The 14229-nt window shown below is 37.6% G+C and overlaps 4 protein-coding genes across 5 annotated transcripts in view; 2 read left to right on the top strand and 2 right to left on the bottom strand.

Moving 5' to 3' along the window:
- Positions 1-103: 103 nt before the first annotated feature.
- Positions 104-1016, top strand: LOC141841828 (large ribosomal subunit protein cL37 alpha-like). The gene is made up of 2 exons (XM_074730025.1): positions 104-190; positions 503-1016. The coding sequence occupies exons 1-2, from the start codon at positions 112-114 to the stop codon at positions 859-861; spliced, it is 438 nt and encodes a 145-aa protein (XP_074586126.1). The 5' UTR covers positions 104-111; the 3' UTR covers positions 862-1016.
- A 2771-nt stretch (positions 1017-3787) lies between these two features.
- On the bottom strand, positions 3788-4227 carry LOC141837785 (calmodulin-binding protein 25-like). Its single transcript, XM_074725157.1, has one exon. It carries the CDS (start codon positions 4223-4225, stop codon positions 3809-3811), a length of 417 nt encoding a protein of 138 aa, XP_074581258.1. The 5' UTR covers positions 4226-4227; the 3' UTR covers positions 3788-3808.
- A 2341-nt stretch (positions 4228-6568) lies between these two features.
- LOC141840066 (SUN domain-containing protein 2-like) lies at positions 6569-10314 on the top strand. 2 transcript variants are annotated; one of them, XM_074727959.1, is made up of 5 exons: positions 6579-6648; positions 6755-6789; positions 6880-6949; positions 7083-8195; positions 9699-10314. In XM_074727959.1, exons 4-5 carry the CDS (start codon positions 7110-7112, stop codon positions 9999-10001), a joined length of 1389 nt encoding a protein of 462 aa, XP_074584060.1. In that variant the 5' UTR covers positions 6579-6648; positions 6755-6789; positions 6880-6949; positions 7083-7109; the 3' UTR covers positions 10002-10314. The 2 variants fall into 2 exon arrangements, with proteins under 2 accessions (XP_074584057.1, XP_074584060.1); XM_074727956.1 differs by lacking the exons at positions 6755-6789; positions 6880-6949 and having other exon boundaries at positions 6569-6648.
- A 248-nt stretch (positions 10315-10562) lies between these two features.
- The window catches only part of LOC141837559 (cleavage stimulation factor subunit 77), a 30486-nt gene continuing 26819 nt past the window's right edge, over positions 10563-14229 (bottom strand). Inside the window, exons 22-23 of the mRNA XM_074724939.1 lie at positions 11708-11926; positions 10563-10954 (exon numbers count right to left, since the gene is read on the bottom strand). Coding sequence (XP_074581040.1) covers positions 10782-10954; positions 11708-11926 — 392 coding nt within the window. The 3' untranslated portion in view covers positions 10563-10781. The remainder of the gene's footprint in view (positions 10955-11707; positions 11927-14229) is intronic.

Raw genomic sequence — 14229 nt, 5'->3', positions numbered from 1 at the left:
TCCGGATCCCGCTGCTAAATGAACCCGCATGAAACCCTTTAGCCCGATAAGGACTTCTTAAAAGCTGGGTCTTATCCTCGCGGGTGCCGCCGATCCACTTCGGAGGCGGATATGGCTCGTCTTCTCCCTTGCTTCTCCTTCGGTCCTCCATCTCCCTCTGCTTCAACGCATTCCATTTCGCTCGTTCCAAGTAAGTAGTCTCTCTTCGATCTATCAACCGCTTGGTTTCTCTAGTGAAATCTTGAATCGATCTGTTTCTTTGGCTGCTGGAATTGATTCCTATTTGGGGAATTTCTGCGAGCATTTGGCGCGCCTCTTTTTTCTCTGGTATATTTGCTGTAATTTGTGTGGATTTGTTCATTGTTTTCGTATCAGATCTGTTGTTTCTTTTGTTCTCTCTTAAATCTTCCCGTGTTCTAGTTCTTGTTATTGGAGTGTTCGGATCTTTTCTTTTTCTTGATTCCGCTCCTACTGATTTGATCTACACAATTTTTGGCTGCAGTTTTAGTTCTGAGGTTGCAAAGGCGCATCATCCCGCAACCAAGATCTTTCAATGGAGTAAGAGTCTCCTCGCCTTCTTCTTTGGCGGAGAGGAGGGTTTTAATTGCTCGTGCTTCATCGGAGACAGATGGGAATGAGGGTGGTGAACCTGGTGATACTCCACCAGAGCAGTCCGAAGAGGCTGTGTCGGTGGAGAATCTTCCATTGGAGTCGAAGCTGCAACTGAAACTCGAACAAAAGTTGAAGATGAAGCTCGCTAAAAAGATTAGACTGCGAAGGAAGAGGCTTTTGCGGAAGCGAAGAATGAGGAAGAAGGGGCGATGGCCACCATCGAAGATGAAGAAGCTCAAGAATGTATAATCAATGATGGTGTGGATGTCAGGTTGGGGTTCTTTTGCAATTCTCCACTTCATTTTCTTGTATTTTGTAGTGGTAAAAGATTGTCTGAATCTTATTGGGTTTTGTTTCGCAACTTTCTTTGACTGCTTAATGATATAGCATTTTTATTGATGAAATAGCCAAAATCCATGAGCAGTTACTCTTCCTCTAAGCAACTGAACATATTGTGTGATGTATTTTATGACTGATTCTATAACAAACGAGTCACAGTGACTGAAAATTTCTCTGTGATTGTAGAATGCTTTAACCTCTCTTATTATGAAACTGAATCCACTGTTTTGTTAGATGGCGACAATTCATGTTATATATTCATTAGGAACTATATGTGGAGAAGTGAAGCTCTTTCATATTTATAGATTGGTGATGACTGCAAAGAATGTAAGAATATTTCAATTGAGATCCTATACATGCTTCACCTACCTTTCTTACTTGCCCCTCATTTATGCATCTCACTGTAAATGCTTTCTTTGCATTTTGCTGACAAAAGTTCCAGCATGTCTATCTTTGTCAAGGATTTGTAAAGCCATAGTTAAGACAAAAGAAATACATAGAGGAATGAGGTGTCTACCATTATTGTATTGTTCACAAATTTTCATTTAAGATTTCTCTGGTTGTTCTGCAAAACATTGAGACAGAGAGAGAGTAATAACATTTGAACTACAAAATAGTAAGCTTGGCAGAGATATAACCTCATCATGAATGATCTACTAAAGGAAAAACTATTTCAAGTTTCTGCCCTCAAACTTTGATTGCCTGGAGTTATCATTTGTGTCTTATGAGCATAAAGCAAGAGGATGACCATGATTATAGATCTTAATGCAACTTCGAAGCACAATATATTGCATGTTTTCTTATGATGTCAGTTATTGAACAATTTACCAGTGATTAGATCTTTGTATGCCATATTTTCACATGCTACATTTGTATATGCATTTATACACAATATTGTTTCTAAGACTTTTGTTGTTTAAGGTCTCTTTGAGGACTTAGTAGCTCAAAGGAAGCTTAGAAAGAGAATTACAGTACATTCTTCAGTGGGGTACTTGTAGCACTAGTCAATCTGATTATGTTGTAGTACCTTAACTATTTAAGCGAGCAGGAGTTTGACTAGGGTGTTCATGTGCCTTTTGAAGTTAGTCATTCCTGTCGAGTCTGTAACTGAGAGAGATTAGTGGTTGACTAGGTTGGTGTTCCGGCTAAAAACCAACGACAGTCAATCCACCGGTTAAGAAGATGTCACCTCAACCTGTGCGGGTCCTAGTAGGAGGGGGACCTACGAGATCACCACGAACGAACGGATTAGTTGGTGCCGGGGAGTCCCGGCAGGCCACTTCGACGCTCAAGTCAGTCCTCTGGTCTAGAGAAAGTAGCAATAGCAATCGTAGTAGTAGTGAGAATGCAAGAGTTTCGATAGAGAACCAATACCTGCGTTGGAACTGATATACCTTTGGAGAGAACATTCCATTTGTCAGAGGAGCAGGCTATGGTGGTATCCGGAGGGCAAAACCTGGACATGTCTGACACCAGCGCCAATAGGGTGGCATCTAGGGAGCAAGGGCGATACGCCTGTAACTGCCCTGCGGCGCGGTGTTGTACATCACCTTTGTCGTTTAGCCATAAGTAGGAAAATAGCGGTCATGACGAGATGAGACGTGAAGATATGAAGACAGTCTTTCCCCTGCATGACAGTTCACACGCTTGATTGTTTGTATTGCAGTTGTATGCTATAGGAGGACTTGAGCCGGGACTGAAGTCGGAGTGGGATCAGGGTACCCGGGACCAACGATGGCCAGGTTTATCCGGGTAAAATGGACGGAGTAGATGGTCGAGTAGACCAGGTAGACTGAGCAGTCTAAATGCGTTGATTGCTGATGGTCAGGCTAGGCGGGTTACCCGGGAACAATCATGGTGAGTGTTGGCCGAGCACATTGCGTGTCAGTGGGATGGCCGGGTAAGATGAGCAGCTTGGCTAAGTTGAGCAGACTGAGCAAGTCGGGATGGGCTAAGTGATGGGTGACCCGGGAAATGATTTAGTGGTGCGGTGCATACCCGGAATTGCTCGTAGTCCTGCTAGCCCGGGTAGGCAGAGTAGAGGCCCGTGCAGGCGGGGCAAGATGATGAGTATGGGTAAGCCAAGTAGGATAATTGGTCAAGGATCTATTGTATTGATCCGTCCACCCGGATTTAACCTCAGCCATGTTCAGCCGGGTGAATAGAGTGTTGGATCCCCATGATCCGGGTAAGAAGGTTCATGCGAACAGACCAGACGGATCGCTCTCGGATGACTGGGTCTGAATCCCTAAGACCATCTTGACCGTGGACCCTGGGACCGACCAGGTTGAGCAATTTATTGACCTACCCTGCCACGTTGAGCCGGACAAGACCACCCTAACCGTGGACCCCGGGACCGGCCAGATTGGACGATCTGTTGACTTACCACCACGTCGGGCCGGACAAGATTTACCACATCAGTTGGGATTGCTAATGTTTAAGCGGGACATGGTTTGGAAATAAGTCAAAAATAGGTGCATGATTTTAAAAAATTGTTTAAAAGAGGAAAAAGAATATTCTGAAATGGATTGATATAGACGGGCTGCATCTGTTGGCTGGTCGGGTTTCTGGATTCTGCTTATCGGTTTGACTTCATCATTTCGTACTGTTTCGCCATTCAAGGGCCAAGTCAATCCGGTTGATTTCTCGCTTCTTTAACGCGAGTCTAACAGTCATGGGAGGAGTCACCGAGTAAAGCAGGGACAAACTGTTACATAGCATGATAACGGAACGAGAAAAAAAAACACGTGATAAAGGAAAGAAGACGGATTTAAGACGTCCGATCCCCATCGGACGCCTTGGAAAGGCGCCCTAATGAAACAGCTGTAATCTGTTTTATTGTAGAAGCCGTTACGGGTCACATAACGCCCCATGAGTCGAGCGATGGGAAAATCGGCGACAGCCGGTCGAAGTCCGTCGCCGGCTGCCGCCCAGCGATTTGGTCCAGGAACAGCGCTGACGTGTCGAGGGTTGGCAGGCGGATCTGCTGCAGCGGCGCCACTGGTGACGGCAGCGGCAGCGAGTCTGATGGCTCGAGCCCCGCCGCGCCTGTGGCCTGCTGCACCATCTCCCGGAAGTTTGCGGGGTCGGCGCTGATGTAGGTGATCGGAGGCACCGCGCCTCCGCGCGGCTTCCGCTTGGGCTTGGAGATTCTCCCGGAGGTCGGCGCGCGGGCGTTCCAGCGGCGGCTGGCTGCAGGGGGAGGCGAGGAATCAGAGGAGAGGGAGACGTGGAGCGCGCGGGTGATGGCCTCGGCGTCGGTGATCCACGCCATGGTGGTGGCGGCACTGGTGAGTGAGTTGAAATGGAGGGCAATTAAATAGGCGACCGGAGGTGGAGCTATCGGGTTCATCGGGCCACGTGGCGTCACTCTAGTGGAGACGGATAACCGTGGTCTGTCTCGATGGGTTTGGTTTAAATTATTTATTTATTTTTAAGTGAATTTAGATATGAAAAATGTTTTTTTTTAAATATTGTTAATTAATATGAACATTGTCAGTTATATAATTGTGCACAGAGTTCTACAGTGTGTTGGATTTAGTTCTAGTGAGGATTAGGAGGATCAATCAGTGGTGCAGCATTTGGTGAAGGTATGAAATAATTTTTAATTTTTTTTGCAAATTAATTATCTAACACAAGCAAACTAATGAAAAGGGGGGAAATTGCTAGTTTATTGTTTCTCCTGAATAAATTAATTAAAATAGATAAGTGGAAGAGTGCAACAAACATTAAAAAGGGAACAAGCAGACACATAAATAGACGTGTTGGAAACCATAAAGTCACTGAACCCAAGGACCTTGCAATTTTTTAATTCAAAAATTATATATATTGACTTCTGAACGTAATGTAAACAATGACATCACAAACTTCTAGAATACTTGCATGCCCATTAAAATGCTTATTTAATAGCGACATCAGGCCAGTCTTTCAGATATATTGACTTCTAGGGTTCCAATCTTTTGAATTATTTCAAGTTGGCCGAAGAGGACACTCAAGCCTTGTCTACCTGCAGGTGGGAAGAGAAGAGGGTGGAAAGGGACCAGAGAGGGATTCTGATCTCTCCCTTATGTTATTATTATTATTTTTATAACTCAGAGATTATTATTTTTTTACTTATGATGAGTAACTCCAAAGCGTTGCCTATCAGTGTTGACTTTTGTAGCTTTAGTAGAGCCGTTATAACAAAAAAAAACAATTTAAGACGTAATTTAACTATGAAGATTTTGTCAGCAGCATATTTTTAAACTTTGAAATCAGCATTATACTGTCGCATTAAGAACATTTTGCTTTTGTTAAATCAGTAATAATTGTTATGGATCATCTGCAAGTTCGGTTTGATTCTTTTGGTTGCTTGTGCCTTATTGCGTTTGAATATTGGATTGGAAAACGGTCAACGGAGAATCTTGATTTTTTTTCTCTAAAATTGTTTAGTAGGCAAATATTACTCCCCACAAATCGTGCATAGTGAGTCCACCTGTCGTCAAATCAAAAGATGAGTTATCTTAAAGGTGTGTTTGGTTCAAGTTATGAAGTATAATTTTGGTTATGTGATTACCAAATAATCACATAATAAAGTTGTGGGTATAACATATGTTTAATATTGTTTAATTCAATATATTTATTTGAAGGAAATAAAACATAACCAGTTTAACATTTATTATATTACCCTTCGTTTAATTTATTTTTAGAATAAATTAAATTAATAATATTAATATTACTAATATTAATGATGAAAATAAATTGATAATATATAAAAAATAAATATAATATATTTATAATTTTTTAAAATTTAAAAATAAATTTATATATTTTAAATAAAATAATTCGTTAAAATAGTTATTTTAATAAAATAATCATTAAATTAATAAATATAATTCTTTAATTTTATTTTTTAATAAAATAATTTATTAAAATAATTATTTTAATAAAATTATTCATTAAATTAATAAATATAATTTGATAATTTTAATTTATATATATATATATATAATAAATAATTTATTAAAATAATTATTTTTAATAAAATAATTCATTAAATTAATAAATATAATTCCTTAATTTTATTTTTTTAAAATTTAAAACCTATTTAAAACATAATTTATTAAAATAATTATTTTAATAAAATAATTTGTTAAATTAATAAATATAATTTGATAATTTTATTTTAATAAAATAATTTATTAAAAATATTATTTTAATAAAATAATTCATTAAATTAATAAATATAATTTATTAATTTTATTTTTAAAAATTTAAAATAAATTTATATATATTAATAAAATATTTCATTAAAATAATTATTTTAATAAAATAATTCATTAAATTAATTAATATAATTCTTTAATTTTATTTTTTAATTTAAAATAAATTTATATTTATTTTAATAAAATAATTATTAAAATAATTAATTTTTAATAAAATAATTTATTAAAATAGTTATTTTAATAAATAATTTATTAAATTAATAAATATAATTTCCTGCGCCCGTAGATAAAGCAGTTATGTTTTCTTCGGATGGTGGTGAACCCTTTATGCGGGACACATCATCGTACCGCGCCACAAAACGGGTATTTAATTGGGTATTTTTACATCGACGTTGCTCTTTCTCTCTCTCTCTTGTCGGTCCGCCGGTTGATCGACGAACCGCCCAGTCGCTGCGGAAGACGAAACCCGCCGATTGCCTGAGCGAACATCTTGGTAATTTCGAATACCCTAGTTAATGCCTGTTACTGATCATCTTCCTGCCACTCTTTCCTCGATTTTGGTCCGCTCGATCTGAGGAAAAGCATATTTCTTTCGTTAGGTTTTCGGGTCGCGGAAGATTAGGTTTTCAAACTGGTGCTTTTCGTGAAAACTTTTGTTTGATTTGCTAGTATATTTGATTTCTCTTAAAGATCGCGTTTTGATGTGGGTTTTCATCGATTTCAGGCTGAACTGTACCTTTACCCCTGAATTTTGCGCATTGGTTATCGGTGCTCGTGTGGGATTCTTAGCTTTTGTATATCATCTACTCATCTTTCTTGCTAACTTCCCGGGGATTAGAAGCCCAATGGGGGTATTGTTCATGGAGTCTCTTGTTTTGAATTTTGGGTTGTGCTTCTGATATTCTGGTTGTTTGTTTCCTTTTTGAGTGATTGAACGAATACCAAATAGAAGCCATGTCTTCTTCCACTGCCGGAGCGGCTGCAGCATCGCCAGACAGTACCTCTCTGAGTTTAGACACAAATAGCAAACCAAATACACGGAGGAGAACAATGACAGTAGTGGAGAAGAGATTAACCACTGATGGTCTTACCGAAGGAGTAAATAGAGTATTGAATGGGAAGGATTTGAGCCATACAATAAAAGGAGAATCTGTGATTGAGAGAACGAAAGACTATTCCAAGTTGAAGAAAGGGATGATTGCTTCATCCACAATCTCTCCACGACACAGAAGAGTTGTACGGAAGCCTGAAAAGGCCAAGTGGCAGACTGTTCTGAGTGTTCTTACCAAGAATTGTTTGCTTCTTGCTTCACTTTTGTGGTTGGGACAGACTATTTGGAGATGGGCTTACAACACTAGCGATAATACTAACTCTCCATTTGTTGCTTTGGAGTATGAAAGTAAAATTTCAGAAGTGGAGACATCTTTAAAGAAGACTGCCAAGATGTTACAAGTCCAGTTAGATGTAATCGACAAGAAAATTGGGAGTGAAATTGGTATGGTGACCAAAGAACTTGTTAAGCAAATCGAAATCAAAGGAGCATTCCTTGGCAAGGAACTCAAAAGGTTGGAATCTAAAACTGATTCTTTGGTCAAGTCTTTGGGTGAGTTGAAAGAAATGGGTCTCATTTCAAGAGAAGAATTTGAGAAACTCATCAATGATTTAAAGAACAGTAAAAATGTAGATGATGGAAGTAAAAACCTTGATTTGGACCAAATTAGGGCTATCGCAAGGGGCATTGTTCAGAAAGAGATAGAAAAGCATGCAACTGATGGGCTTGGAAGAGTTGATTATGCTTTGGCTTCTGGTGGGGCTAAGGTGGTTAGGCACTCAACACCCTACAGTTTTGGTAAAGGCACCAACTGGCTTTCTAGTGTTATGGGGCATAATGGAGGTCATGCTGATTCACATAAGATGTTGGTTCCAAGCTTTGGAGAACCTGGACAGTGTTTTTCTTTGCTAGGAACCAGTGGATTTGTTGAGATTAGGCTGAGAACAGGCATAATTCCTGAAGCAGTCACTTTGGAGCATGTGGCAAAGGTGTGTGTGTGCGTTTATTTTTTTTGTTTTTTCTCTGTTTCTTTTATTTGCTCCTGTTACAATCTATTTGTCTTTATGCTCATGGTGGCTTTTTCTATTCCCACAACTAGTCAACATGGATGCTCCTATATCTCTCTCCAAGTTTTGTATGCCACTAGGTATTAATTTTGTGCTATTATTAAGATTGAAATGATAAGATCACATTGATAAGATTGATGTGTAAACGATTGATATGCTATCCTACATATTTTAGAACTTTATGAAATTAACACACATCTGCATTCATTTATCAATGCTAATAATGTTCAATTTTCACAAAATTAAACACTTTTCAACCATTCCGAGTACAATTGGCTCTCATACACACTTGAGATTCTACAATGTTATTTTATGGCAATGACACTACGTTAGGCTTTCCAAAGAGAGTAGGCAGCTTCCCAGTCAATTATTTTACTTGCTTGGCATTCCAAGGCTCCAAGTTCCACAGTGGATGAGACATCAGGTCATCATCTGACAGTAGTAAGGCAGTCTATATTGACAACTAAACAGAAAATGTTAAATAAAACTAGCAATAGATAGAAAATTGATTACAGTAACACAATTCTATCTTTACTAGGAGAGCAATTTGACTACCTATCAATTTACTATATATTATTTTATTAGTAGACCTAGTAATGATGAAGTTAGCGAGCCAGAGTCAAAGCTTATTGATTGAAGAACTAGTTGTTTGTTCTTCAATGAGCAGGACATGCTGTGTTTATAGATGAAGACTGTTGGAGAAGTTAGAACCCTAATTGATATGCTATGCAAATTTGAGATACAACAAATGTGTGGGTTTGTTACCTCAAGTTATTTGGCTAGGGCTTGTTTAGGAACTTCTTATAAGGTGAGGAAATGAGAAGGGAAGAAAAGGTGGGTAGAGGTGGGGAACCAGGGAATGGAAGGGGAAGGAAAGAAATTTTCTTGATGCAAAGGGATACATAACAGAGCAAGCAGATGGTAGATGACTTCTTTTATCTTTTTTTCCTAATGTGTTACCAATTTTTTTCCTTGAGTTTGACTTTTGATCTTGACAGGAAAATGATTGGACTGCATGTTTGCATATTGATTATTCTCGTACCTTGTTAAGGGTATTTTTCTCAGTTGCCAGTTCAAATGTTTGCCTCATAATAAATTATTGTTGAGCATTCATCTCTCATGTTTTCCGCAAATTATTAGGGAGAAATTTCCTGCTTTTATTAAGTAAATTCTTCTTATTGCCGACAGTTGATGAACTTGTAGTTCTACGGTAATAAAATCAAATAGAGCAAAATTTGATTGACAATGTGTTCTTTAGAATTCTCAGATAAATTAGAAAATACTTTGGTTTTTCTTGGCCTCTGAAGATTGAAAATTCCATTCACTCATCATACAGTTCTTTTGTTCATTTAAACTCGTCGATGTGTGATGCGATTTTTTTCACTGAGACATATTGACACCTCTCCTCAAATGTATGATATGCAGAGTGTGGCCTACGACAGGTCGAGTGCCCCAAAAGATTGCCGAATATCTGCCTGGTTTGAATCGCCAGATGATGGTCCATCCAAGAACACCAAGCAGGTTGTCAACTTAACTGAGTTCTCCTATGACCTAGAGAAGAGCAATGCACAAACCTTCAACATCGAGGCAACCAACTTGGGCGCGATTAACATGGTTCGATTTGAATTCACCTCCAACCATGGGAACTCGGCTCATACATGCATCTACCGGTTGAGAGTGCACGGTTATGAGCCCAGCTCACCCGCAGCTGAGAGTTTGCAGGCCTAAGAGCTTGCTTGTGCTTATCTTTTGATTGTGCCATTATCTTCACCTCTTAGCTTCTTCCAGAGATAGAAGCTATCACCCTAAACGATGCCACACATGATCGATGGAATTGTTGCAGTGGCATTTAGAGAGAGTGAGCTTTTTTGCCATTTTGTTGTCACCTAAAGGTCAAATTTGTAGTTCTCTTCTTTTAAGTCTGGTCTTTGGTTTTGTCGACCGACTAACTGTAGTTTAGTGGTACATGTTAGTGCACATTGTGTGCCATCACAAATTGTTTTATTTTGCATTTAAGTTATCCACTGTTATTATTGTCTAATTTTGATAGAAGTTGAGTGCACCAAAATTTGAACCTAATATTTCTTGCGATTTTTTGTTATAAAAGTTATTCCTTAATCATTGCTTGCTTGTTGGAAGGAGATATTGTTATCTTTTGATCTGGCAAAATCAAAAATATGTTCTTAGATAACTATTGAAATACATTGAACTGAACTCATTTCAGAAAGTGTATGGAGTTTGATTAGCCAACCATATCCTGAAGCAGCAAGATATTTTCCAATTTCAAAGTGAGAATAAAAACAAAACTATATTTAAATGTGTTGATTCACAACAACCATCTTTCGTTTTCCATCCAAAGTGACCTAAAATAATCATCCAGTCACCCATACATTAGACAGATAAATAGACAGATATACAACATCAATGCGAGATACATCATCATATACTGCCTTTAAGTTATCTAGTGGAGTGCAAGGATGACAATGTATTGTAAGGGACTGAAAATGATCAATCATTACTAATGCTAACAGATGGCTCGCCGGAGAACACACTACCACCAGAAGCTGCCGATCCTGTCTGCGAAGTGCTCAGACCTCGACTTCTATGCATTTGCCGCAGTCTAAACACATCCTTTGGAAGTGGGCGGCTCTGTTCAGTTGTGCTCTCATCATCTTCTTGCCCTAGAGCAATAACATGTCAATAGGTATTGTAAGAGTGGTAAAAAAATTTAAGCAGACTTGTGCTCAAAATACACAGGATTTGTTCGCCAAACAAAAGGGTTTGCAACACCAACATAAAGCTTAGCCCAAGTTAAAGCACTGAGAATGAATGTGAATTTACAGTCAAGCTTAAATACTCAGAATACAATTGTAATTGACATGAAAAACCATGAATCATTCCAAAACAATTTGCTGTAGGTGCCGGCTTATCCCCCAGTATTGGATGGAAGACTAAAATAACCTAGATATGTTTTTGTTTTCATACAGCATACTGTTTGTCACAAATCACACTATTGGTTTAGTTACAATTACAGCAAAGATATGTCTTTCTACAAGAAGCCAGTTTTGAAACTGTACGAGCAGCTTTCTCAGTGCACTGAAGGGGAACGAAGTATACTACAGCATATCTTTAAAAAAAACACAATTTGAAGAATTCTGGGAGACCCCTCACATAATTTTTAAAATTTTATTTATTTAAATATAACAAACAATAATAAAAATAGATTTACATTGATATATTTTTTCCAATGCATGTAGAGGATATCTGGGAAAAATCCTGTCATTTCCATTACTCCATTGTTGACAAAATAAACTAAGAAAAAAAACCCATGGAAAAATTTACCTTATTTCCTCCTCATAGGAAAAGCACCACCCTATATTAAACTATGAAACAAAAGGAAAAAAATCATCTAGGTGAAAGTCAAAAAGACATACTATCAAGATATTTTCGTTTGCCTGACTGTTCATCTCTGGGAAGCTTGTGGGATGGCCCATTGTTCATCCGTGTCTTGGTGGAGCCTGAAAGGTCACTTGTGCTAGGACCTGGACCGGCCTGCATTTGCTGAAGAGAAACAGCTGGTTTTCCAATCCGTGCTGTTGGTGTAGGACTCTGTAGTAAAATAGATAAAACAACATCTATATCTGGAACTGGTCCTGCCAATAGTTGAAGTCCCATATAAAATAGTTATAATTAGGAAATATGGAAGTTTATTTAGAATACTACCCTGACAAATGCAGTTTTATATTGAAACGAGAAATATAGTTTTATATTGACATGAAACAGGCAGCACTTCTATAACCAACAAAAGGTCACAAATCACTATCCCAAAACAAAGTTTTCCATTGTCTGCTAAGAAATAAATTTTCGTAGGATAGCAGAATAAAATAAAAATATAAGGGAACTCGAGAACAGATGCTATGACATGAGGAGTCCAGGGTGAGAAGGATATCCAACACTTGTGAAATTAAACTTATAAATAATTGATCTGTAAGTTGCTAATTTGCAAACTTAAGCAGATATTGTATTTCATTTTGTTGATGACCAGACTGCGACACACACCAGCAAGTATGAAGAAGTGATTGATTGCTGATTGACTCAATAAGAGCTACGATGAACTAATTCACAAACAATGAGGTTATTTCCCCTCACTGTTTATTCAAAATTATGACACCAAGTTCACGTACTCAAATGATTATTTTAAAATGAATTGCTAAAAAGTGAGATGTTTCTATATGCAAAATGGATTACGGTTCAGTTTAGTCTTGCAGGTTTATTTGGTTGATGTTGGTTTTTGATCAGGTGGTGCAAGAGTTCTAACAAATTCAATTGATGTTTGCTTGTTTATAGTCTCATGGATGGCTACAGATGATCTGGTAGCAGCAAAACCAACAGAAGACACATTTCAACTAGATTCTTTATAATTAGATTCGAAAACAGAAAACTATGAGACGATCCTTGATGAGGAATATTCTATAAAAAATAGTTTGCATTGTAGACATGCCAGCAAACTGGCAAATACAAATCCATGAAATACCTGAACAGAACAGATGTTGGAAGCCAGAAGAAATAGAGACCCTTTTAATTGAATTGACACAAAGATCATCCTGAATTTGCCACCAGAGTTATTTGTTCTTGAAGGATCTTTCTCCTATCTTTCACACAATGGCAAGAAAAGTTGCTGCCCTCTGATCAAGGCCTGAATTGAATTGAATTGAATTTCAAGATGAAGGATGATTTTATTGACGCATGAATACACAAGGAAGAAATAGCAAAGCTTGGAGGAGATCAAAAGAATCAAATTTTGGAGAAGATGGCATAAAACAAGAAAAAACCTTGCTCCGTGCTTCAGTTGAGGATCGATAGAGGGTTATCAAGCAAAATCTTGGGTTTGTGTCAGGGGTTGTGATGAATAGGTTTAATAAATTATCTGATAATTAAAGTGGTGCAGGCTTATAACCAGTTGTTTATCTTTCAATTATTTTTTGAGTTGATTTATTCTGCTTTTGGTTTCTTGATAATTTCCTTGATCAAGATATATCATGAATAATTTAGTTGTAATTCCAGAGAATCTGTGTTGATTATTCAAGAATATATGTTTTACATGTTTTTTTATCAGTTGTTATGTTTACTAATTGATACTGAAAATTTTACCCTTTGACGAAATACATGATAGTTTTGTTAGGCATTTATGATGTTGATAGAGTAGTAGGCCATGTTCGTAGGGCTTTGGCCCTTTAGCTTATATACTAGTTTGATTGCGGGGTGTGGGATATGCTATTGCAACCCTAGTTTGATTGTCATAGAAGTGTTGGAGCAATCATTTCTTTAATCAATAGAGGAAGCATGCACTGACAAAGTTATCTTTAGACGGCCTAGTGGGCCTGTCTATGAGCTTCAAATCCCTTAGAAATTCAATAAACGGCATCAAACAAAAAAAATCAAAACGGGCATATGAGGTTTAGGATAAGGCAAGTGATGAGAGTAACACAATAATTCAGATTTTAGAACTCCAGATTTGGTTGATGAGCTAGGGATGGATGGCAATAATGGAGAATAGGAAAAAATGGTAAACCATTAGCAAGAGGTTAGTTCTGTCTCTTACATCTCCTAATAGGTCAGAACTTGCTTTCTCTCTTTGCTTATACATTTTTCATCTTTTTCTTTCTTTTCTCTCATAAATGTAGGTGTTGAATCTCCAATGTCTTTCATCTGCAGTTCATCATTTCCTTTTTCCCTTTATTTTACAAATTTAAATTTTCATAGTATCTCTTGGTATGAGGTGGGAGTTTTTTTTAGGAATGCATCTAAGAACAATAATAAGGTACCCAAATACAATTATTTTCTTAAATTGATCCAAAGTCTTTTGAGCCACCAATCTGATATAGTATGACAATTAAGTAACAATCCAATCCCGTTTGTCAAATACATGAAAGAAATTGCAATTGTGAACATGGGT

This window comes from Curcuma longa, chromosome 11 (genome assembly GCF_044706935.1).
Source record: "Curcuma longa cultivar G26 ecotype Majalengka, Jawa Barat chromosome 11, ITB_CL_G26_1.1, whole genome shotgun sequence".
NCBI lineage: Eukaryota > Viridiplantae > Streptophyta > Magnoliopsida > Zingiberales > Zingiberaceae > Curcuma > Curcuma longa.
This window is presented reverse-complemented; position numbering and strand designations above follow the sequence as displayed.

Excerpts from the sequence above, each read along its gene's own strand:
- LOC141841828 (XM_074730025.1), top strand. The coding sequence starts at position 112 with ATGGCTCGTCTTCTCCCTTGCTTCTCCTTCGGTCCTCCATCTCCCTCT. Across the intron at positions 191-502 it reads TTCCATTTCGCTCGTTCCAA|TTTTAGTTCTGAGGTTGCAA; the intron begins GTAAGTAGTCTC and ends TTTTGGCTGCAG.
- LOC141837785 (XM_074725157.1), bottom strand. The coding sequence starts at position 4,225 with ATGGCGTGGATCACCGACGCCGAGGCCATCACCCGCGCGCTCCACGTC.
- LOC141840066 (XM_074727956.1), top strand. The coding sequence starts at position 7,110 with ATGTCTTCTTCCACTGCCGGAGCGGCTGCAGCATCGCCAGACAGTACC. Across the intron at positions 8,196-9,698 it reads CTTTGGAGCATGTGGCAAAG|AGTGTGGCCTACGACAGGTC; the intron begins GTGTGTGTGTGC and ends TATGATATGCAG.